Raw genomic sequence first — 25,963 nt, 5'->3', positions numbered from 1 at the left:
TTGATAAAGAATGATGTACGTGCACAGTGACTTATAACAGTTACAATAAATCCTGAGAAAATTATAAACTCAAATGCAAAGTATAGATCACTTTAATGTATGAAAGTGAAATCAATCAATGGTCAACATATTTGTGCATTGGGTGATCACATTTAGTATTGTAGGAACACATTCTTCAAAAATGAATCCAAATCATTTTTCATGGAATAAAGTGATAAGGAATATTTTCTTAATGTAGATTTAATGGGAATGATTATCCTAAATCTCAGGCCTAAGTGTTTCAGTGGTATTTACTGAAATTTTATTTTGTGCAAGGTGAGATAAAATTTCACAAGATACAAAAAGGATATATCATATAATTAAATTAGGTTATCAAGGAAAATGGGTAGTGAACAAAGTTACAATGTTTTGACTTTGGTTCAACTACGGAATGATTCTATGGAGGGGTAATATGTGTACAAAATGGGTTCAATTTTGTGTACAAACACAACGATAAAATACAATGATAACGGTGTGCAAATTGAAATGTGGGTGGCGAATTTATGCATTGTAGTCAAACGCACAAGATGCCATCCAAATTAAAACCTTCATGCCTGCACAAAATTGTGGCACCCATCATATGAACAAAAAAGCTGACGTGAATTGGATCCCGGATTAATATCTTGAGATTTTAGAGATGATCTCGCATGGACTGAGTACGCTTTGAGAGAGCAAGTTAAGAGGGACTACAATATTCAAGTCCGAGATGGGTTGTCTATTGAGCCAAGAAGGTTGCCATGAAAAAGGTATATGAGAATGAGATTGAGCACTACCAAAACAATCAGGACTATGTTGCAGTAGTGCAAAAATGGAACCCAGGCAACATGTATGGTTTGTTAAAAGACATACCTAATTTTCATTGAATGTTTGTATGCTTGTAAGAAAGATATGATTGCCGAGTGTAGAACTATGATGGCATTAGATGGTTGCCACTTAAAGGGCCCATACGAAGGACAATTATTATGTGCAGTAGTTAGGGATGGGAATGATGACATGTTCCCAATTGCTTATGTTGTTGTAGATGCTGAGTGTAAAGACTCATGGATATAGTTTTTGGATTGTCTTCTTGATTGCATTGGCCCTATTGAGGAGCGTGAATGGGTATTTATGTCTGATAGACAAAAGATAAAATATATATTAAAACTAATTTTTTTTCAATTGAATGTTATACTAAAAAGATACTATGCTAATACAATTTATTTGTCTCTCTTGTAAGGATTCATTGATACATTTGAGTATGTGTATCTTGGAGTTGAACATAGGTTTTGTATTCGAAGTCTACATGCCATTTTTAAAAACAAATGGTGGAAAAGAAGAGCATTTAAAGATGAGCTGTTTGGTCTTGCTAGAGTCACAACCGAATCAAATTTTAACCGGCACATGAATGTTATTAAGGGTATGGACGAAGCAGCTTTTGTAACGCCCCAAATTTGAATCTACAAATCCTTAAGCAGAAACCTCCGGTTTCCGCATGGCATTACTACATCAGAGATGGAACTCTCACAATAGATATATATATATATTCTGAAGACTTGGAAGTGATATCATAACACATCAGAGTTGACTGAAATACCTCAAAAAAAATAAATTAGATGTTACTTAGTTTTCATTACATGTTATATGCACACTAGGTGCATCAAAATTTGTGCCACAGACGACACATGAGTATTCATAATAAAAAACAAACTAAATATAAACATCGTCTTAAACATTTTACATACAACGTGGAAAGTAAACACAAATAGATACAACTAGCTAATTAAAGGCTAGCACATAATAGTCCGTAAATGGTATTAAAAACCATCAAAATTGACAAAGGGATCCATGTCTTCACTTTCCTAACCTGCATCAATAACTAAGCAAATATGATATCATCATATTTACATAGACACAAACAAGTGAGTCATCCATTTTCATAGCATAAGATACCATTAGTTTAGAAACAGTTTATAAAGATAACAAATGCAATGATTGTGTGATTATGCATGTAATGAGCAATTAGTTTATATTTTATGATCATCTAACTTTAAACCTCTCGTTCTTAGGTTGCCTTTTCAACCAGATTAACGCCCTTTAAACCTCTAAATTTGAAGTTTATCTATTTTTACTAGAATCCTACTGGTCCCAGCTTTATTTATATATTAAGGGCTTCGGACACATTTTTGTTCACTGATTAGCCATTCCTCGCGGCTACTAACCAACTTTTGTTGATAGCTATCTTTTAAGCTATTTTATTATTTGAGACACAGTATGCATTTCATGAACATTTATCCAAGCAATAAACAGATATAATATTAATCATTTTAATAATGATAATGAAACATAGAATCATCTCTCAATAAGTACTTCCACACTACTCTCTTTAGTGTAATTTCTTAGCTCCTCTTCTGTAATAAATATATATATACAAGAAGATAACACATTTATCAATTCTCTTTCCAAATATTATGTTGTTTTGGATCCATCACTCATCCAAGCACATGTTTAAACATGTATATGTATATATATATACATAACAAGTATAAGAAATATAAACAATAACAAGTAGCCCTGATGATCCAAAACCATCACAAGGTTAATAAATAGCAAGAACATTTTATATCCATCTATCGTTCCTATAGTTGCTGGACAAAAACTTTAGGAAGCAAAACAGAAAGTCTTCACTCAAAATACTAAGCTGGCCGAATAGGTGCAAGAGAAAGAGAAGAGAAAAGCATGGAAATTTTTGCATGGGAATGGACTTGTCTTTGTAAAAATGAAAGACCTATGCCTTGTCCTGTATTTATATGAATCAAAACAATCTGAATGGTGAGTAGAAACTCACGGCTACTACTGGAAAATAAGAGACAAGGAAGCTTCCTTCCTTTGAAAATCAACGCATGCTACCAAAAAGTCTTCCTACCTTATTTTTACCTTTTAACCAAATGGGACTAACTAGCAAAAGATCAACAACTATTAGTTAGAAACAGCAAGGGGGTCAGCTATACATGGGTCTTTTGAATTAATTTTGTAGTTTATTTGACAGTTGGATCATTTAAAGCATCGGTTTCGGGTCAAAAAATCACTCTCACCAAATTGAATTCTGACTTCACATGACTCAAGTAACAACTATATTTTTTACTATATTGAGTCAATATATGCCCTAAAAACATATTTTTCATGCCCAATGTTAGAAATAAAACATCAATTAAAAGTGTCATTTGACAACCACATAGTCAACTCCAAGTCTAAAAAAGTCAACTAGTGAACTTTTCACGAAATTTCACAATATGATAGATATTTTCATTGTGAGTATAACGAGCTTTGATTAGACTAAATCTGAGTTTGTTTAACCTGCTTTTGTTTCAGTCAAGGTTTTAAGCTCAAAAGTCAACTTTTAGTTTTTTAAAGGTTCAAGACTTGATCATAAAGTTTCTAAACTTCTAAGACAACTCTAAAACAGTTATAAAAACTTATTGATATTGTTTTCTTAACAATATTAATGAGTTCTACAATAAATTTAAGCTCTTAAAATTTCCTGGGCATTACAGGTTTCAAGTACTTGGAAAAAATTGATCCTAGTTGTTGGTCAAGGCATGCATTTGGAACCAATTGTAAAACTGATATAATCTCAAACAATATTGCTGAATCATTTAATTCATGGATTAAGGATGCTAGGGGTAAGTTACTCATAACCATGTTGGAGACAATTGATGAATAGGTTCCACACTAAAAGAGAATGAGCTAAGCAAGCCACTAATGAGATTTGTCCGAAGATTCAAAAAAGCTGGAGAGGTGAAAGATCTACAGAGAAACTACATTTTTCACTGGCGATATGGGGCTACGTTTGAGGTAGACAACTACTACGATTCGGGGAGGGCGGTTAATCTGAGTAGCATGACATGTAGTTGTGGTAGATTGCAACTTAATGAGATTTCGTGTCCCCATACATGTGCTGCCATTTACACTGACCGACGTACTCCATAAAACTTTGTGCATGAGTTCTATCGTTATGATGTGTACAAGAAAGCCTACGCCCTTTAAATTCATCCGATGCTTAGGGCTGATGAATAGCCCCACTATCGACGACATTCTACCTCCATTGGTGAGAACTCAACATGGACGCCCTAGAAAAGTAGAAGAGATGCGGAGAAGCCTCAACACCCGTATAAAGTTACAAGGCAAAGGGTATGATGTTAGTTGTGGGAGCTGCAAGTTGGTTGGCCATAATGTCAGATCCTGTTATGAGCCATTGAGGCCAAATTGTAGGCTCAATAAGAAGAAACCTAGCAAAAAGAAAGGAACTGTAAGGGTGGGTGTTTTGGCTGAATCATTATCCATGTTACTTTCAACTATTTGGCTTAGTCCTTTGCTTTTTCTTTTTCTTTTTTTTTTTAAAAAAAAAAAAAGTTTTGAGAAACATGAGTAATGCTTCAGTCTCGCATCCAAATGCGTCCGGAATATCAAACGTAGTGGGGCAACCTAGTCAGCACAGTGAAGGGAGAGGAACTGTAAGGACATCCTTTGTTGGATTTTTTTTACTTTATTGAACTGAACCTGAAAAATTTGCTCTATTTATGATATTTATAACTTATATATGCTAATAGCTCATACCCATGTGAATACTATAATGAATGTTTGAGTGCATTACATGCTCAAAATGGTGTAGGGAAATGTTGAAGGCACTGAGGGCTTTTCAATTGTGAGGAATCGCAAGGTTAGTAGAGTTCTTGTGAAAAGTGAGGTAATTCTCTATGCATGTTACTTAGTTTTCTGGTATATATATGGCAAATTTCATTTTCTCTTTTAGAAGAATTCTAGCACTTGGTTACATGTCAGTTTTGATATTTGGATTCGGTTAGTTCCCTATGTATGTTACTAATTGATTTTGGTGATTGTGTTTGTTTTTTGTGTAAAGGAATGTCACTATGCTTCAGTTTCACAACAAGATAGGTCTGAAATATCTAATGTATCGGGTCCCAGAGAAAGGAGACGAATGATGCCAAGGGCCAAACAATAGAGTAGCATATTTTGTGGTAGTGGATTTTGTAAGGAAAAATGATGTATATTGGTATTTTTTTTGTCACTATGTTGGATGGTGCTATTATGTTAGACATTGATGTATGGTGGTATTTTGTTGGTCGGAATTTGTCAATGGTTTAATGATATATTGATGTAGCACATGAAGGTCCCTAGAAGTTTCTAGAAGATCCCTAATAAATAGTTTTTATTTATTTGATTTCCTTTTAAAATAAGGTTTACTTTTACTACTAGGATAAGGTTTACATTGTTATTAGAATAAGGTTTACTATTACTATTAGGATTATGATTACTTTCTCTATATTTCTCTCCTATAAATAGGCTTGCTTATTATGTAAGAACTCAATCAATGGAATTGTTATAAAATCAGAGAATTCTCTCTCAAATACTCTGCGGAGTTTTATCTTTATTTTAGCCTGCGGGCTTGTTTTATCTTTTGGGGTAAAAGACGAAGACGCTTCTCCTTGCAGAATCGAAGACGCTGTTCTTTGATTAGTTACCTTAGTCTTCCGCTACGTCAGTTGGTATCAGAGCAGGCTTTATCCTGATCATGGCCAATCAACACAACGGTGACAATCCCCCTAACGACGCTGATCGTGACAGGGAGGCTCCTTGGAAAGCCGAATTCCAAGAGTTCCAGCAAACGATACGACAAGAGATGCGCCAGATGCGAGAGATGATGGAGCGCATGCACATGGGTCCTAATCGTAATCATAGGGACAATGATGCCCATGATGACAATGGGATTCGAGCGAGGCCTATTCTTCACCGACAACTTGCACCCACAAACCGACCACCGGTCTATGAGGATCTTAGTGACGATGAAGACTTCGCTGAAGGGGTGTTCGGACAGAACGATGTAGTAGATCGACGAGGTGAAGGACGTAGGCGCGCCGGTCATGGCGGTGGCGCAGGCTTCAGAGGTTATGAGCGCGTTGGAGCTGGCCATATGGGGAATGTCTATGAAGGCGTTGGCCACCGGGATGCTTATGGAGAGCAACCCAGATGTCAGGATCACGGTAGGGAGGAATCCCATGAATACCGAATGAAGATTGATCTCCCATCATTCAACGGGTATCTTCAAATTGAAGATTTCCTAGATTGGGTGACAGAGGTAGAGAGGTTCTTTGATTACATGAATATTCGCGAGGATCGTAAGGTGAAATTAGTGGCATACAAATTCAAGGGAGGAGCTTCTACTTGATGGGAGAAATTACAGATTTCCCGTGCCCGACAAGGGAAGGGACCGGTAACTTCATGGTTGAAGATGAAGCGGCTACTCAAAGCACGGTTTTTACCACCGGATTTTGAGCAACGACTATTCCAGCAATACCAAGAATGTCGACAAGGAGGTCGAACCATCCAGGCGTATGTTGATGATTTCTATCGCCTATCCGCCCGGAATGATCTCATGGAGACAGAAGATCAACAAGTTGCAAGGTTTATTGGTGGACTGCGTGTAGCAATACAAGATAAAGTCTCTATGCATCCTGTCTTTACTTTGAACGAGGCAGTTAGCTTGGCAACTCGAGCCGAGAAGCAATTGGAGCGGCCTAGAGCACCAACTTGGGAGCGAAACTCGAGCAATTCAACGAGAGCAACACAAGGTCGGGGAAAGCAATCTCTAGTTCTGACGGTCACACCAAGTCAACCAGTGACTTCCATGGGAAAAGGAGCCAGTAGCAGTTCAAACATCCCGAGACAACCATCCAACAATCCGTATGCACGGCCCGGTCCAGACAAGTGTTTCAAATGCAACCAACCAGGACATAGATCTCATCCATGTCCCCGGAGACAAATGGTAAACTTGATCGAACCTGAGCCAAAAGAAGGATCCGAGCATGGAGATGATGATACACCCGAATATGAGGAAGAGGAGTGGGTTGACGCTGATGAGGGAATCCTACTTTCCCGATCCTTAGTAATTCAACGTTTACTCTTGACCTCGAGGCAAGAAGATCAATCCCAAAGGCACAAGATTTTTCGTACTCGCTGCACAGTCAACCAAAGGGTATGTGATGTGATTATTGATGGTGGTAGTAGGGAGAATGTAGTGTCAAAGGAGATGGTATCGAAGTTGGGTTTGAAAACTGAGAAGCACCCTGCTCCATACAAGATCGGATGGATCAAGCGAGGAACCGAGACACTAGTAACCGAGAGAAGTCGTTTCACATTCTCAATCGGTAAACATTACTCAGATTCTATTTTATGTGATGTTGTGGAGATGGACGCATGCCACTTAATCCTGGGAAGACCTTGGCAATTTGATGTGGATGCCCAGCACCAAGGAAGGGCTAATGTTTACATTATCTTTCGGGATGGTCGGAAGATAATATTTCGACCCTTACAAGAAGTCGAAAATTCAACTCATTCCAAGGGTAAGCCGGTCCTCCTATCCACTGGTTCAGAATTTATAGAAGAAGTTAAGGAGGCCCGAGACATCGTAGCATTGGTGACTAAGGGAACGCCGAATTCCGTCTCACAAGAAGTTCCCAAGATAATGCAACCGATATTAGAAGAATTTCGAGACATCATGCCTGAAGAGATGCCCGAAGGCCTGCCACCCATGAGAGATATCCAACACTGTATTGACTTAGTGCCAGGAGCAAGTCTCCCAAACTTTCCACACTATCGAATGAGCCCAAAGGAGAATGCTATTTTGCAAGAGCAGGTAGATGGGTTAATTTAGAAGGGACATCTGCGCGAGAGTATGAGTCCATGCGCAGTACCGACCTTACTTGTACTGAAGAAAGATGGAAGTTGGCGAATGTGTGTGGATAGCCGGGCAATAAACAAGATCACGATCAAGTATCGATTTCCAATTCCCCGAATAAGTGACATGTTTGATATGCTATCTGGGGCTAAGATTTTTTCGAAGATTGACTTGAGGAGTGGATATCACCAAATCCGTATACGACCGGGAGATGAATGGAAAACTGCGTTTAAGACTAAAGAGGGGCTTTACGAGTGGATGGTGATGCCTTTCGGTCTTTCAAATGCACCAAGCACTTTCATGCGACTCATGAATCAGGTATTGAAACCTTTTATCGGAAATTTTATTGTTGTCTATTTCGATGATATTCTTATCTATAGTCGCAACCCGGTGAATCACATGGATCACGTGAGGAAAGTATTGGAGGTCCTCCGTGAAAATAAGTTGTTTATCAACTTAAAGAAGTGTAGCTTCATGATGGATCAATTAGTCTTCCTCGGATTTGTGGTTAGTGCCGATGGAATCAGAGTGGATGAAGAAAAGGTGAGAGCCATCAGAGAATGGCCTACTCCCAAGACAGTGGGAGAAGTAAGAAGTTTCCATGGGTTAGCAACTTTCTATAGAAGGTTCGTTCGGAATTTCAGCAGTATTGTAGCACCAATCACTGAGTGTATGAAGAAAGGAAAATTCAACTGGGGTGACGAAGCTGAGCGAAGTTTCTCAATCATCAAAGAAAAACTATGCACGGCACCTGTACTTGCCTTACCCGACTTTGACAAGCTGTTTGAAATTGAGTGTGATGCATCAATCGTCGGGATAGGAGCTGTGTTATCTCAAGAAGGGAAGCCTGTGGAATTTTTTAGTGAAAAGCTCGGAGAAGCAAGACAAAAGTGGTCAACATATGAGTTGGAGCTTTATGCTGTCTTAAGAGCGCTCAAGGTGTGGGAGCACTACCTAATCCAACGAGAGTTTGTCCTCTATACCGATCATCAAGCATAAAGTTCATCAATAGTCAAAAGAATCTAAATCGGATGCATGCTCGGTGGGTTTCTTATATCCAACGGTTCACTTTTTCTCTCAAGCATAAGTCGGGCAAACTGAATCGTGTAGCTGATGCTTTGAGCCGTCGAGCTACCTTGCTGATAACCATGAAAGCTGAAGTGACTGGATTCGAGTGCCTAAAGGAGTTATATGAGGAAGATGAGGATTTTGGTGAGACTTGGAAGCGTTGCAAGGCGGGGCAACCAGTTTCCGAGATACACATTCAGGAGGAGTATTTATTTTGTGGGAATCGGCTATGCATTCCAATGAGTTCCTTACGAGAACAAATAATCCGAGAATTACATGCTGGAGGCTTGGGTGGTCATCTGGGAAGAGACAAGACTATTGCTCTGGTCGAAGAGTAATATTACTGGCCGCAACTGAAGAAAGAAGTAGGTAATTTTGTTCGACGATGCCAGACTTGTCAGGTCGCCAAGGGACAAACTCAAAATACGGGATTATACATGCCTCTACCAATACCGGAAGCACCATGGGAAGATGTATCTATGGATTTTGTATTGGGTCTCCCGAGAACCCAACGAGGAGCAGATTCTATAATAGTAATTGTGGATAGATTTTCCAAAATGGCTCACTTTGTTGCTTGCAAGAAAACATCTGATGCTGTTCAAGTGGCCAATCTATTTTTTCGAGAGGTGGTTCGATTGCATGGGATTCCAAAGTCTATCACTTCTGACCGAGACACCAAGTTCTTGTCTCACTTTTGGCGAACATTATGGAGGCGGTTCGACATAGCATTGAATTTTAGTAGCACAAGTCATCCTCAGACGAACGGGCAAACAGAAGTTGTTAATCGAACCCTTGGTAATTTACTTCGTTGTATTGCAGGCGACAAACCGAAGCAGTGGGACCTAGCTTTAGCTCAAGCTGAGTTTGCCTACAACAACATGGTGAATCGATCTACGGGGAAGGCACCATTCGAAGTCGTCTATGGGAGAACTCCAAGACTTGAAGTAGATCTGGCAGCTTTACCTAAGTTACCAGGAGTAAGTGTGGCAGCGGAGCATTTAGCAGAACGGGTGAAAGCTACCCAAGAGGGAGTTCGTCAGCATCTAGAAAAATCCTATGCTAAGTACAAGGCAACAGCAGACAAGGGTCGACGATCAAAGATTTTTCAAGAAGGAGATCTTGTGATGATATATCTACGCAAGGGGCGATTACCGACTGGTGTTTCTGGAAAGCTGAGGAATAAGAAGTACGGTCCATGCAAAATACTTAAAAAGATTAACGATAATGCATACGTCGTTGACCTTCCCGAGGACTTGGCGATATCTTCAACATTCAACGTGGCAGACATTTTTGAATATTTCCCTCAAGCGGAGTCGGAATTTAACTCGAGGACGAGTTCTTTTCAAGAAGGGGAGACTGATGTAGCACATGAAGGTCCCTAGAAGCTTCTAGAAGATCCCTAATAAATAGTTTTTATTTATTTGATTTCCTTTTAAAAGAAGGTTTACTTTTACTACTAGGATAAGGTTTACTATTGTTATTAGAATAAGGTTTACTATTACTATTAGGATTAGGATTACTTTCTCTACAAGTATTTCTCTCCTATAAATAGGCTTGCTTATTATGTAAGAACTCAATCAATGGAATTGTTATAAAATCAGAGAATTCTCTCTCAAATACTCTACGGTGTTTTATCTTTATTTTAGCCTGCGGGCTTGTTTTATCTTTTGGGGTAGAAGACGAAGACGATTCTCCTTGCAGAATCGAAGACGTTGTTCTTTGATTAGTTACCTTAATCTTCCGCTACGTCATATATGGTGGTGTATTAATGCGAAAAATGATGTATCGAAGGTGTAATGAATAATGATGCATGGTGGTATTTTTTTAGTTGGATTTTGCCAGTGATTTAATGAAGTATACAAGGATACGTTTTAATCTAATTTTTTAGTTGGAGCTCAATATACACTATTAGGCCACTTGTTAACAACATAATACCAAAATGTGTTTGTCAGTTTAGTCATTGGTTTAAATCTTGAGGTTAAAATACTAGATGTGTCAACATAAAGGCCAGCTCTCTCTTTAATAATAGTCACTGAAATTTCACAATTGACCAAAAGAAAGGTAGCAACAACTTTCTTTTATTTCGGAAGGAGGTTATGAAACATCGCTAAGAACAACACTCGAGATAGTTTTGGGGTCTAATGACTAGATGTGGTAACCAATTTTTTATTCACCTGCAAACTCACATAACAATGCGCTCAATTAAGCAACCGAATAACGAGATTACCGTTAAGAATCGTTCTTCATGTAGATAGCAAAACAAGAAATTTTTTTGAAGATACCCCATTCTACATCCTTAATGACAACGGCTACAAAGTTGTTCCTCAAAGATGTTAAGGTCCATCTTTTCATATTACAACTTATTACAACAAATAACACTAACACAATAGCTTATACATAGAAAAAGAAACATTTACACTCATATAGAATCATGACTAATTTTCACAACATTGCTACTAGAAGGACACATGATCTAAAACGAACACATAAAAGATCAAAATAAAAAAAAAATAAAATAAAAAAAATTGCAATAGATAATCCCCATGACACAAACAAAAGGGCATGTGATCGCCTCTCTTTTTTTCTTGTTTATGAAATTCTTCTTCCAAAGTCTTAATCCTCACCCTCATATCGTGTATAAGCTCCCCGCCATGTTCACATATGCGAGGTTCAAACCATTCAAAACACTTGCAATGTGGGCCTTTGCCGAATTGAGTGCATCTAAAGAACCGTCTTCTCGGATTCTCCTTGGTCCATGAAGTCTTCAGATATGTTCTCATACCACAATAGCATTCCCCCGACTCTTCCTTGTCATTTCCCAAGGATGGCCAGCTTGATGACATCAAATCAACATAGACACAAATGATTTCAAATAAACAAAGACAACATGTGACTCTCATAGTTTGTATATATGTATCAATAAGCCAAACATTTTACACACTACAACATTTCATGTTTACCTACTACATTTCATTTTTACACACTACAACAACATACTTATACACTATAAAGCCAACATTTTTAATGAATTCAGAAACACATAGATAATCAATAAGATGCCAAACCGAAAATAAGGATTCGTTAGCATAAGACAGAATAATTTACATTTAGAAAAAGCATGAAGCCCACATGGACAACCTTGGCCAAGATGATTAGATAGTGAAGGATCTCACCCCCCCACTAACATAGTAACTTTGTGGAAAACTAGCCATAGTTTTGATAATGACAACCACGACTATGATGTTTTTGGCAGCAAAGCATCATCATGTATGATTACACTCAGTCACAAGAATGAACTTGGTGACAACCTTGGCCGCATACACGAATTCAGATTCGAAAAAACAATTGCAGATCTAAAAAGGAGCTCACTCTTTAAAAATGAATCAAAAAATCACTTTTTGAATCCATTATCTCCAATCTCCATTTAGGCTGTGGATTGCATGGTTATTGCTCTAGTAGTATGCTCTATCACCGAGAGAAGAATTCAAGCATGTGGAACAACTACGTAAGATCAAATTCTTTTCGGTACAGCAAAGGTATCGAATAATTTATTTCACAATGTATGATTATATTTCTAACAGTGGTATCAGAGCCAAGTTAGTTGTTTCTGTGTATTTTTTCTTGAGTTTGAAAAACATGCATATGCCATTAAATTATTGTAAAGGCAGCGGCACCACCGCCAGAGGAGTGGTAGTGCCACCACACATAATGGCAAAGCCGCTAGTGCTCAACAGTAGAGGGCTCACACGACGTGGCTGCAAGGCCACGAAGCAAGGCATCGGCGCTCTACTCCCCGTTGGGTGGCGGCCGTGCAGTGCGCACGACCAAATCTGGATCTAGCTGTTGCACACGGCCAGATCAGGCCACAGCGCGCGACCAAGCCCAAGGCAGGCCGCTGCGCGCGACCAAGTAGCAGCGCGCAGTAAGGCCAGTGGGCACGGCAAAAACCTAGGCCGCAGCCACACAGCCAAGCCCAGACATGACCGCTGCGGCGCGTGGCCAAGCCAAGGCTAGCGCCCGGCCAGGCCAGATCCAGCCGCAGAGCGTAGCCAGGCCAGATCTGGCTGCCGAAGTACGCAGCCAGGCCAGATCTGGCTGCCGCAGCGCATGGCCAGGTCAGATCTGGCGGCCGAACCGCACGGCTAGATATGGCCGGCCATTTTGGTTGGCAAAGGTGCCGGCCACCGCGGTGAAGGGGCGGCGGCGGCAGTGCAAAAAAGGGTGAACAAATTTTTTTTTTCGGGTCAAATGGTTTGGGCTCGGGTAAGGTTTCAAACTCGAATGGACTTGGTCCAATTTTTTTTAAATAAATAAACCAGCCCAAAGGACCCAGAGGGATCCGCGGGTTGTGCCCAACAGATCGGCCCAACCCAAACCCGCGAGTTGACCCAGATCCGATTTTTTTTTTTTTTTTTTTTTTTTTTTTTTTTTTTTTTTTTAAAAAAAAAGGGGAATACTAATGGGTGAGACGCTTGTATGGTGACTCGATCGATTCCCCTTTTGTTCAAATGTCACCCACTGACTACTGAGCTGCTGCACTTGTTATGTTATTTCTGTCACTAGTTTAATTTATTATGAATAAATTACTATTGTCGGCAATGTAAATTTTGAATAGAATTTTTTGCATGATTATTCTATTAAAATTTTATGTGTGATTTTTTCACATGATTTTATAATTGGAATTTTTTGTTTATTCCTTGTAGAACATGCATAAAATGGATGGCATATTTAAGATTATTGGATTTTTTATTTTTTTTAAATCCAATGTGTTTTAAAAATAATATTTTCCAGAAATATTGCAATATGCCGTTATTTGTATTTTTGGAATGCATGTTATAATCTATGTAATTCCATATGAGATATGTGGCATGACTTCTGTGAGTTTATTCATAATTTATTCCACAATATTAGGGAATAAATTAGTATGCCTAGACTTACATATTGATTGTTGAACTTAGTGGGAGTATGGTTGAGTAGAATTTATATTTTAAACTTCTCACATACACAATTTGTGCATTAAATGAATTAGAGATGGTACTGTACTACATGCGGCGCGAGAGATGATTATGAGCCTAGCGAAATTTTCGATCTCGCGACTTATAGGAAATTATCATTGTCCAATTGAGGTTAATGCTGCAAATTAAAAGTGTGTGCTGAATATTTTATTGCACATAGTTATTGCAGTGACATTGAGATAACATAGATGAACTAGAAACTCTAGAGATTTGTTATGCGACTTAAATGACGCATTAATCTCCTCCTTGAGCCATTGTTGGAAACATAGGATAATGGTATCTGTTAGAGTAAGACTGCCTTAGATCATCGTCATTTTGAAAAACCTCTAGAATTTTCTTAGTGAAATTGTAAAGTGCGCCAAGGTTGTATGCATTACAATTTTCATAGAAATTAAGAGGATTAATTGACATATGAAACTAAACCATTATTTTTTGCCTTGATGAATTCCATGGATAGTAAGTTAAATTGTGAGTTTTTCGTAACGCAAATATTAATTGCTCCCATAATTTTGGGTTGAGCATATTATTTTTGAAGCAACTTAGACAAAATTTATCCGTAGATAGTTGCATACTCTCTAAAAGTCGCTAGTGAATCTGGTTCGACTCGCCAGTATGATTGGCAATTAGGAGCTTTAAATCCAAATGTGTACGAAGAGTATTTTAATATTCTAAGGCAACACATTGATTTAAAGTATTAGCAGTGCCCTTTTGAGACTAAATTTAATAGCACTACTAATATTGCACAAATTTGTATTTTTTGGCAAGACATTTGGGTCGAAGCAAAAATGTGAGAATTTGAGCATTCCATGAGATACGAGTTGAGAGTATTGTAATGCCAAACGCCTTAGAGTCGTGGATGGAAGTTATGGCAAAGTCTAAGACAACTAAGTACGACTTACTCAGTTTAAACATATTGTTTATGGTTGCAATGATGCAATAAAAGGTTAAGATTGAGATAATGTTCTCGCTATGATTTTTCCTTAATCTCTCCTAAGTGGATTGTAGAAAGGAAAATAAATGGGTGAGCGAGAAATATCGCTAGTTATTAGATAGCGGTTGAAAAGTTACAAGGGAGTGAATATATTGCACACCATAGAGATGTTACATTTTCAAAACGCTTTACATATAGCGATATTAATGAAGTCAGTACCCAAATTGGTTAAAGACTTAATGAAAGTAATGGAGTCAGTAAGTCTCTCAAGAGGTTTAGAATTTGGATGGTCATTGGTACCCAAGTTGCTAATTATACCACGAGGCATATGATGATGGGTTAGAAAGCTTGAGAAATTAAAAGTGTTCTCGCTCATAAGAACTCTCTCTTTTATTTAGCAAAGTCAGAAGGCAACAAGAGCATCTTCTACAATTAATCTATTCCTATGTTTGCTCCTTAATAAAGCTAAATACATGATATTAGAAATTGTCTCATCATCTTAATGCGAGAAGGTTAAAATTAATTTTCTCACAAATTCTCAATATTTTTTTTGGAATTTGTTGGAGAAAATCATAAGAAAAATATTTTTTTTGGAAAAAATATATATTTTAGATTACTTTATTTTTTGAATCGCATTAGTGAAAAAATTTAAGTTTTCTAACAACTTATACGATGAGAACAATGAACTCGTAGTACTGTGACTTGCTGAGAACATGATATTAGGTTAACAATGGCGCAAAATATCAGTTACATCATATTTGGGTAGATGAAACATGAGTTTGCTGCCTCAGTCCTAACAAGTTGTCCTTAGAATGATTTTCATTCGCCTATCTATTAAGGATGTGTGCACATGAAATTAGTTGGGGCAATGTAAATTCAATATCAGTGATTTCCAAATTAGATAAATTAAGGATCTTATTATTATGTTTTTTGGGTTGAGTCAAGAATATTATTCCTATTCTCGGCGAGGGTGGGGATTGTGGGTTTTTACATTTTTTTAATGTGAAATATTTATATTAAATTATGTTTAAAATGTTTTATCTCACCCTAATACTGTTTTTTAAAAATATTGTTATTTATCTGAAATGTTGCCGAGAATAGTAGGAGTAAACCACTAGATGAGTGTTTTGCCTAGTGGGAGTGTACCGTTGAGTGGAAGTATGCCACTAGTGGAATGATTCCCATAATTTTTTGTTAAAATAGAAGATCCTTAATGAGTAGTGTGGTAGCAATACAAAATTTGTTTTTTCATCACTTAGTGATAGGAAGAAAATTTTTATACGTGCTCCGCTAGATGCATTGAATTCACAAGATAGGAGTGTATAGTATAGAATAAAAGATTTATTCCACTTGAGTGATTCGACCTGGAGTTGTTGATCTAATGCTGGTAAGGTGGAATTGAAAAAGTGTATAGATCCATCTCATGGCACTGAATGAGTTGCCTTGGTATAACCATCGGTCGCACATCTTAAAACTTTTATGTAAGGAGTTGATTCTCAATGGAGAATTAGATGGTCGGTATTTGTAATGTTTGAGGCACGAAGTACAAAGAGCGTAGAGATTGCAGTTCGTAAATTTTCACGCGGCCTATAACAACTATCTATCTTTGAGTGCAATCAACCACACTTGAAAAGTATCCTCTTAAGTGAGTAAATGTTGCAGACGATCTGGTTATTTTGGATTGAAAATTGTCGCCTAAGGAATAGTTGTCCTTAATATAAGATAATGGCCATGGGTGTATGAAATATAGCTCGGACTATGAGTCTTATGAAACTGTGTTTTTGAGAGTAATGGTTTCTAGTAGCTTATATTCAAAATCCACAGACAATTAATAAGATGGAGAATACCAAAGAATCTATATTTTGTACTTGATAGATGAGATGGCTCATACCATTTTGTGTTACATGTTTTCATTGTGTTTTTTGCTCATGGGAGTCAATAGTTCGAGTTCCATTGGAGGGTAATTTTTTCTTTCACTCTAGTGGAGCGAATTTGTGATGCGATATGGACAAACCTTTGAAGGTAATGGTTAGACTGTTGTGATTGTTCTTAGGGAACACAGCCTTGATCGCTTACTCTAAATGAATTGAAAAGTTGGTTATCTCACATGTTGCTACTAAATACAAGTGATTCCTTTAATGCCTTGAAGTCGCAATAGGGAATGCTGATTGGAATTTAAAGTCACATTGAGAATGTCTTAAAGTTGCAATAGGATTTGCTGACTGAAACCTAAGGTCATTTTATGAGTTTGACCGGAAATGATAAGTCATGATAGAGTCATTGACTTTATGGTGATTTGTTAAGATATAAAAGACATTTTATGAATGAAAGTAGAATCTCTTGAATTCTAGTAGCGCATATTTTTTTTAAAATCACGAAATAGTTGCACATCGAAATAAATGGTCCTAAAACACTACTGGACTGTTTTGTTGTTTGTAGTTGACCATATGAGATGATTTCTCTCCTAAATAATGGTATTGCTCACGTGCACATGATAATGGTGTGTTCTATAATCATTGTGGCATGAATATGAGCATTCAGAGAGCACACACTTATTCACCATGTGTTTGGTGTCATGGTAAAATGTATGTCAATAGGCTTAAGGTTGGCTCACTCACACGAGCAATCGCCTCTAACACTGTGGTAGTGGGTAGAGATGAGACATCGTGTCCTTTGGCGCTGCTATAGCGAGCAAAGTTAATGTTTGAAACCTTCAGTATTTTACTTAAAGAGAAGGTATGACACATTTATAGATATGTCGCTTTAGTTGGTACTAAGATGAGGTCCATAATAAGTTAGGACCGCGCATGGATATCCCACAATCCATGTAGCCTAAGAATAGCCTGATGCAAAACCTTAATTTGGCGCTTGAGGTGGCGAGCAAATGGAGGATTCGGGTTAGGCGCTTGGGTAGCGACTAGACTAAAATCTGTACGATGTATTTGAGTTTAGACATACACTATTTTTTGGAAAGATAACTCCATCGTAGCATGTATTTCATACTACATGTGCTTATGCGACCGATGGTTGAGGTGAGTGAATCGATCCCTGTTTCCTCACCGTGTGAGTCACATAGGTCATTATTAATTACCTTATTTATGCCCTATGAGACCTTTTGACTATGTCAGAATGTTGAAGTTTTAGTGTTTGCTACTTTGGTATGTTACCTATGACCATGAATGATGCGGTCTAAAGGGGCATTGCTGGGAAAGCAACTGGACTAAAATTGACTGACATGAGGGAAAAGGGAAGACTATTTGATAACACATTAGTATTATGTTTGTGTATTCACTGCTAGCAAGTTATGTTGCTTCTTGGAGGTTGTGACATAACTGTGGGTACATAATATTTTGTGGAGGTTAAGCATTGCTCTGAGGTATTGGCCTTGAGAGGGATTAGAGATGCTTAATCTGATGTGATTAATTGAGTCAGGGTATAATGAGACACTAATAGGGATGTTCTATACTGGTCTCTACAAGATTTGGTATAGTGCTCCCAACCTTTCTTGCAGGTGTGCTCGGTGGTCGCACAGTCTATTTGCCAGTATGAACACGATTGAAAACAGATAGAGAGATGCATGGATGGTTGTATTGTTGTGCCCACTGTGTGCGAGTGGGAGATGTAGAAGTGAAGTGAAGCCACATGGGCAATTATTCAACATACTGGTTGCCAAACGTTATACACTCAAGACTTGTAACTGTTTGGACGATTACATGTTATTTTGTATAAAATGTCTCATACAATTTTTGATAAGATATATCAACAAGTGAGACAGAGAGCGGAGAGACAGAAAATGTCTCTGTGGAAAATTTGTGTCATGTGTGTTTGCATATATATATATCTCTCTCACTTTCTAAATTTGTGAAAGGCATTTAGACCGTGGATTCCATGGGTATTGCTCTAGTAGTATGCTCTATCACCGAGAGAAGAATTCAAGAACAAAGCATGTGGAACAACTATGTAAGATCAGATTCTTTTCGGTACAGCAAAGGTATCGAATAATTTATTCCGCATTGTATGATTATATTTTTAACACACACACACTCTCTCTCTCTCTCTCTCTCTCTCTCTCTCTCTCTCTCTCTCTCTCTATATATATATATATATATATATATATATATATATATATATATATTTATATGTATGTATGTATGTATTTAGATACATGTATCTAAAGGCATAGTGTCCAAAAGGGACTATAAATGCAGTCTTATATTTATCTTCCTCATTGATTTGGATTTGCCATAATCCACTTATCATATCAAATTTGAAAAAGACGGTGGCATTATAAACCCTTAATAACAAATCTTTCTTGTTGGAATTGGGTATCGAATCCATTTTAATACTTTATTTTAGAATCTTGGTGCACCTCTTTGTAATTCAGCATTTTTCTGTACATAAAAGGAGGAACAGCTCCATGGTCATTTGCTTTTTCTTATTAATCATTTTTCTAATTATTCGGTTATTTCTTTTTGACATTATTCTAATAATTCTTGATTCATTTGGATTGGTAGAGCTTTTGTCAATATATTTTGTTCACTAAAATCTTTTTCATATGGTAATTGGATGATATGTTTTTTTCTATCCCAAAAAGCATTAGGAATATTGGCACATATTTCAGTTTATATAAAGAGATAATCACCAAGATGCAAATGATAGTGAAGGCAAGTGGGCTCTTCAAGCATCATTTGCTACGACAAGGCTTGAAGATGCTTACTTAGAGGAGTCCATGGTGATTAGCTTTTCCTTATTAATCATTTTTCTAGTAATTCGGTTATTTCTTTTTTATATTATTATAATAATTCTTAATTCATTTGGATTGGTAGCGCTTTTATTGGTATATTTTGTTCACTAAAATCCTTTTTATATGGTAATTGGACAATATGTTTTTTTCTATGCCAAAGAGCATTAAGAATATTGGCACATATTTCAGTTTATATTTCATTTTTTAAGACGTTAATTTTTTGCTGTAGTAGAGGATCTTTTAATTGATCTTCTATTCTTTTATATTGTAAATCTTGTTTTGAAAACATGAGTTTTTTTTCTTTTCTAAGAACCATGTGTTTTTTGATAGTATATTTATTTCTTTGCTAATGGGGATATTTTTTTAATAAATTTATATCTTTCATCATAGGAGGAATAATACTTTTTGTCATATATATATATATATATAATGGCAAATCGCCAAATCCCAAAGAAAATGAACTCACAAAATTGTAGATGCCCAAAAACCTCAAAACTCTAATAAACACATACAAAATCAGTTTAAAGTGAAGATTCATTTCACGGAGTCAAGCGATTTCCATTTCATTACACACGAATGATTTAAGCAAGCGCAAAACGAAGGTGGTTCGCCGCTTGTTGATTTTGGCGGTGCTCCGAACATGAGTGAAGTGTGTCGATTCTAGCGGTGCTCCAACAACAACTTTTTTGCTGGCGATTTCGGCGGTGCTCCAAAAACAACTTTTTTGCTGGTGATTGCAGCCTGAAGATGGAAGGTGAGTGGCATGAGAAAGAAGAGGAAGAATGGATGACAGGTAGGGAAAGGGACTGAGGCTCGATGTGGTAAAATTTGGGGGATAAGGTTAGGTGAAATTAACTGTTCCATACTGATGTGGAGTGACGCCTGACGTGTGTCCTAGCTGGCTTACTAAAATGGCGTGAAAAAACCAAGTTGTGTTTTTTCAAAAGTCATAAATAAAATATAACATGTATCGCATTTTTATTGGGTTCGAAGTGGCAAACTAACAGACTCTATTAATTAAGTGGATGAAAATTGACTTCAGGGAGTAAGTTGTTATTTTCGCCTATCCAAAGACCTCTTTTTTATTTTTATATTAGAGGGATCGATTTGTATTTATTCCTTAATTTAAATATATGCTTAAAAGGCCATGACAATAATAACCAACTGGCCAGAGAAAGAAAAGAATAGAAGAGGATTATCTTCGCAAGTCCAAAACGACATAGAAAGAGGACACAGGTTTCTCAATGACACTTCAACAACTAGCAATTACTATTGATTGGCATATTGCTTCCACCATTTCCATCATTCACTCCACTATCTTATCAACAGCTAGTTGGAAAGCTAGTCGTGTAAACCGAAGTGCATATTTCTATGCCCATCATATGGCAAATTGGGCCGTAAACAGAATTCATTCCGGCTAAATTTCCATTCTTTCCTTTGTATTCACATCTTTTCCTCCATGTTCTGAAAAAGGCTCCCCGCCCACCTTTTTGGCTTTTTTATTCCATAAGATTGTTTTTCTTTTGGTTTCTTTACACACTACTCTCAAAATATATATATATATATATATATACACAGCCATCGACCGAAGTCAAGAAATTCAAAGCCCAATTCACAATCGGTCGCAAATTATAATTACAACACGACTCTCTCTCTCTCTCTCTCTCTCTCTCTCTCTGTGCAATCTTCAGCTTGAGAACTGAGAGGAACAGAATAATGGGAATTCCATCGGAAATGAGGGACTTGTGGGTGCAGAAAAGAAAGGGCTTCGTGATTGCTTCTCCTGTTGAAGATCAGAAAATCTTGAACGCCAGAAATTGCACTCGAGGTTCGACTAATCCGGACTCAGTTTTATCTATTTCGTAGAAAAAGAAACGGAACTTTAAGGTTTTAAATCTCTGGAAACTCGGAATCAGCTTGTCGGATTATCTTATGTGCTCTTTTTGGTTGCTTGGAAAAAGGTAGGAGAGGTTATTTATTAATCTTGATTCGTATCTTTGGGACCTGAAAATAGGGGAAAAAGGACTAATCAATAAACTTGATACGGCTATTTGGTTAAGTTGAGGTAAACATGTGTTAACTAGTTTATATATTTAGATTTTCCTCAGTTTTCACTAAACCAGTTATTGGAAGGTCAATTTCCTTTTATAGGCCAGTGGATTCAACTGGAAATGCGTGTGTACCCTTGTGTGTGTGTGTGCTAGTGTGAGAAAAATTATGTCAACCATGTAACAGCTGTATCTAGGTTTTGTTGAGTGGAAAATCTCTTTTCTTGCATTCTAATTAATGGAAGTTTTGGAATCCAAAATTTTGATTTGGGTGATTGACTCTTTCCTCACAAACTTCCACCTCATTTGCAATCCTCCTTTGAACTTTAGATCTCATCACTTGGTTCCCTCATTCAAAATTTATGCAACACATGAACTGTTTCCTCTGTATTATCTGAAATGTCTAAACTAGCCTTGAGTAGTCACTGGAAATATAAATGGGCAAAGTTGAAGGCACTGCCCGAGACAGGCAAGTCGATGGTGAACTTGCTGCACATTTTTCTTTCATGATTCTTTGCTTTCATAGTTATCTGTTTACATAGGCTGACTGGTCGACAATTGAGAAAAGCCACTTATCTTCTCAGACATTGGCATGCATTCTTGGTTGTGGAACTTACACTAACAAGCAGCACTGATTTGTTATACCACCAATCATGACATGTTGTTTCAGAAACATAGTCTCCCGTGTATTTTTTTTTTTTTTTTAAGTAACATTGTATCCCATGTATTGAGTTGTTAAAAGAAATAACTGTGCCCTCTAGCCATTAAATTATCTTGTACTTCGATAATATTAGGCTTGTAAAGTAGAATATTCATTTTTCTTTCATTTCTTACATTCTACATTGTTTTTGGCTTGGATAATCCAAGCTCCAGACATGCACCTCAGCTTAACTATCCCAACAAGATATAAGCTATAAACCAGGGTGATATATTATTATCATTTCTTCCGTGGAAATTATTGTGTACCATTGCTGCATCTCCCCCAAGGCTAGAGGGTTGTCTACTGCAATTGAGTCGACATCCAAAACTGGGTGAAACTTAACATAGGGTCTATCTACCACAGAATCATTTACATCTCCTGTGTTTGTAAGGAGATTGAGGATGGGTTTTAGAGAGGTCTAAGAAGCAGATTACAAAATTTACAACAAACCCATCAGCAATACAAGATTGGGGAATCAGGTGTTTGAAGAAATCCATGAGAGAGCTGGGGAGTGAGGAGGGTGAGGGATTGGGCTGATTTGGAAGTGTTTGATGAAGGAGGTGTCTGTGAAGTGAAAGGGCTTGTCTTTGCAGTAGGGCTATGGGGGTAGAGAGGAGGGTCTTGTAGGAGCTTAATGGGGAGAGAGTCTTCAAGGGTTTCTGCTAGTTGTACGACAAAGGGCCCAAAAATGGTTGGGGAGGGTTGGGGGTAGACTCTGGTTTTGGTTCTAGCTTGGGACCTTTGGTGGGTGTTGAGACTGGTGGGAATGTTGGCTTTGAAGGCTAAAGGAGCCATGGTGGTGGTGTTTCTGGAGTTTGGAGTTATTGAGCGTCTCTAATCTAATCAGACCAGCATGATCATAGAGGTTGAACATCAAATTCCATCAACACCGACATCTTCATCACCACCAGCCGCATAGCCCTCCTTTATGCCGGCCTCACCGTCATCTTCTCCTACGCCATTGACAGTCTCTCTACACCCTCCTTTCCGCCTTCTACTACAGAGTTTACTGTTAAATTTCCTGTCACTGGTGGTACCTTCAGCTACCATCGTGTCACCTTTGTTTCGTTTATATTTCTAGTTACTTCTTTGGAGTAGTTTAATCATTTCACATGGCAAGTAAATAAGCACATAGAATGCATATATTTCATTTTTTGTTGAAAATCAATGCTCTATTTTGATGGAGAGTGGACATTGAAACAATTTTTTTTTGAATTAAGGGGCCGATTGACATATCTAAAAGTTCAAATGAGAATATTCTAAAAGGGGTGGTAGTTTGGAAAAGAAAAGTGAAATTTACCTTTTTAATTTCCTCCTCTATTGCCTTGACACACAGTCATTGTTTACATGATCATTTGTTGTCTTTTTGTTCGAGTGTTGATACATCTGAAAGTTTACTGAGTATTGTCATGAAAATGACGTACATTACTTAAGCATATATGCATAATATGCAGAAGGTGTTCGTGCCGGATTCAAGTCAGCTTCGATCGCATGCGTTGCCAGCGCTATACCTACAGTATGTGATAGTCCTTCTTTTACTCTCATCATTTTTAATTTGACAATATTCATTGTTAATTCATTATCTATCTTGTTTTTGGAGGTCATATTTGTTGAAAACTAGGTTATAGGCACACCTGTATCATTTGGGATGAATGAATCATAGATTTTAGTATGTATTAGATGATCACAAACAGAGGTTATATTTGTAAGACAATCTGGGCCTACTTTACAGTTTTCATTTGCTTTCTTATACATGATCTGGGCAAAATTTGTAACACAATATCCTGCAAGATCTTCTTCAAAGGCAAACCCACCTTGTCAGATGGGCATTACTTCATTTGTGATAACCTGAAGAAACAATTTGGTTTGGATTGAGATGTTAACAGGCTTCAAGATATTAAGCATGCTGTCTTAGTTGAGTTGGTTGGAGATCTTATTGATTGACACAAACTGCCTGCTTCAAAAACTAAGAGGGATTTGATGGGGCAGGTGAGTTTCTTAGTTGATGAGCATGAGACTTCCTAAGGTTCCACCATTAATCTGTGTTTGGATGCCTTGAGGAATTTTTTTTTTTATTCATCTACAATATGCTTGACCAAAGACCCTAGGTTCGATATTTTGTTGAGCTCTTGTTCCCTCACGTGAATACGTTAACTGGCAATCATTGAAACGCTTTGGCCTGTGGCTATATTAGCTGTGGATAATAGGTTATGTGGTGAGGGAACTAATCAAAGTGTGGGAAATTATTGAAGCACATGACAAACCGACTGAACGTTATCTGTTAATTATAATAAGGATGGTGGTGGTGTGTGCATGTGCTGAGAATTTACCGTTGAAGTCTCAATTTAATGATCGTCCTTGGTTCTTGTTTAGCTTACACATTCTATTCTGTCCTCTACATGCAGATTGGGGTTTCTTTTTTTCTTTTCTTTTTCTAATTGATGTCTCTTGTTCATGTTCTTAGTTGGTTGCAGTTCGTGTGTTTCCTTGGGCAAAGGCAAACCTCAATTATACTGCTCAGGCACTCATTATATCTGCTGGTATGATAATTACATACAAATTATAGTAAGTTATAGTGCTGGGTTCGAACATAGCATTTTAGTTATGGGGTATTTAGCAACCACAGAGAGTTTTAAAAATATACTTTTTTCGGAACAATGAAATTGAGGCTTTTCTTGTGTATAGGTTGTCATTTATCAATGTTCTGAAGAAGTTTAAATAAATAGTAGTATCTTATAAGTTTTGTACTCTCTCTCTCTCTCTCTCTCTCTCAAAAACACATACACGCACACACAGATGCACATGATCCCCCAAACCTCTTCCCAAGTTTTCTCGCGTTTTTATGTATTCCTGTTGTGCTAATTTACATGTAACTGAATGTGCCAAACCTATTTCCTCTTGAAATTTGAGTCTTAACAGTGTAACTTTATGATTGTTGAACAGCATCGGTTGCAGCATACTTCATCACTGCTGACAAAACGATATTAGCGTGTGCAAGAAGAAATTCCCAGCTTGAAAATGCCTTGAGAAGCCAGACATGATGCACTGCAATCGTAAGTTACAGTGATATGTGTGTAACCTAAAGTTTTGTATTGGCACATCATGCTGTGGCTTGTTAAGACGTGCCTTTTTTGGTTTCTCTTCTTAATTTTCTGAGCATGATGGTCAATGTTTACTCATTTTAAATAGCAGCAGTTTATGACCCATTTTATCCGAGTTTAATATGGGATTACTCTGCCGTGATTTACTGGACTCGTAAAATCTGGGCCAGACTTGCCATTGTGCAGTGAATTTTCCCTGTTTTTTAGTGAGCTATCTATTGGAATAAAAATAATGAATAAGAGCACATGTAGCCATCTCTTTGTCTATTGTTAGGGGGGGAAAATTGCATCATGTTAAATGTGTCTTTTCTCTGATTTTTTTTTCCTGGCAAAATGCAATTAGAAAATAAGGGGAAGACATTGATTTTTTTTTTTTTTTTTTTAATTTATATACAAAATTGTAAGATTTTTTTATTTTACTGGAACGCCATTCATATTACATTAGTTCGGGCACATAAAATGTGAACAGCTCCCCCTTCCCTTCCTGTGGGGGCTTCGCCATGCGTGATATAATATGAAGGAATGTGGCACAGAAAGTAGCTGGTTTTGATATAAGATCCAATTTTTTTTTTTTTTGAATGGGGA

The 25,963-nt window shown here is 37.4% G+C and overlaps 3 protein-coding genes across 3 annotated transcripts; all 3 read left to right on the top strand.

The window, feature by feature from the left end:
* Nucleotides 1-6,325: 6,325 nt before the first annotated feature.
* On the top strand, nt 6,326-7,747 carry LOC133871569 (uncharacterized). The gene has a single exon (XM_062308998.1). It carries the CDS (start codon nt 6,326-6,328, stop codon nt 7,745-7,747), a length of 1,422 nt encoding a protein of 473 aa, XP_062164982.1.
* A 1,055-nt stretch (nt 7,748-8,802) lies between these two features.
* On the top strand, nt 8,803-9,177 carry LOC133871568 (uncharacterized). The gene has a single exon (XM_062308997.1). The coding sequence runs from the start codon at nt 8,803-8,805 to the stop codon at nt 9,175-9,177; it is 375 nt and encodes a 124-aa protein (XP_062164981.1).
* An 11,934-nt stretch (nt 9,178-21,111) lies between these two features.
* Nucleotides 21,112-25,633, top strand: LOC133872038 (early nodulin-93-like). The gene is made up of 4 exons (XM_062309543.1): nt 21,112-21,357; nt 23,732-23,793; nt 24,742-24,817; nt 25,221-25,633. The coding sequence occupies exons 1-4, from the start codon at nt 21,246-21,248 to the stop codon at nt 25,316-25,318; spliced, it is 348 nt and encodes a 115-aa protein (XP_062165527.1). The 5' UTR covers nt 21,112-21,245; the 3' UTR covers nt 25,319-25,633.
* The last annotated feature ends 330 nt before the right edge of the window (nt 25,634-25,963 follow it).

Source organism: Alnus glutinosa, chromosome 6 (assembly GCF_958979055.1).
Source record: "Alnus glutinosa chromosome 6, dhAlnGlut1.1, whole genome shotgun sequence".
Classification (NCBI taxonomy): domain Eukaryota; kingdom Viridiplantae; phylum Streptophyta; class Magnoliopsida; order Fagales; family Betulaceae; genus Alnus; species Alnus glutinosa.
This window is presented reverse-complemented; position numbering and strand designations above follow the sequence as displayed.

Coding starts and splice junctions, on each gene's coding strand:
- LOC133871569 (XM_062308998.1), top strand. CDS start 6,326: ATGAAGCGGCTACTCAAAGCACGGTTTTTACCACCGGATTTTGAGCAA.
- LOC133871568 (XM_062308997.1), top strand. CDS start 8,803: ATGCATGCTCGGTGGGTTTCTTATATCCAACGGTTCACTTTTTCTCTC.
- LOC133872038 (XM_062309543.1), top strand. CDS start 21,246: ATGGGAATTCCATCGGAAATGAGGGACTTGTGGGTGCAGAAAAGAAAG. Junction 23,794..24,741: donor TTGCCAGCGCTATACCTACA/GTATGTGATAGT, acceptor TCATGTTCTTAG/TTGGTTGCAGTTCGTGTGTT. Junction 24,818..25,220: donor GGCACTCATTATATCTGCTG/GTATGATAATTA, acceptor ATTGTTGAACAG/CATCGGTTGCAGCATACTTC.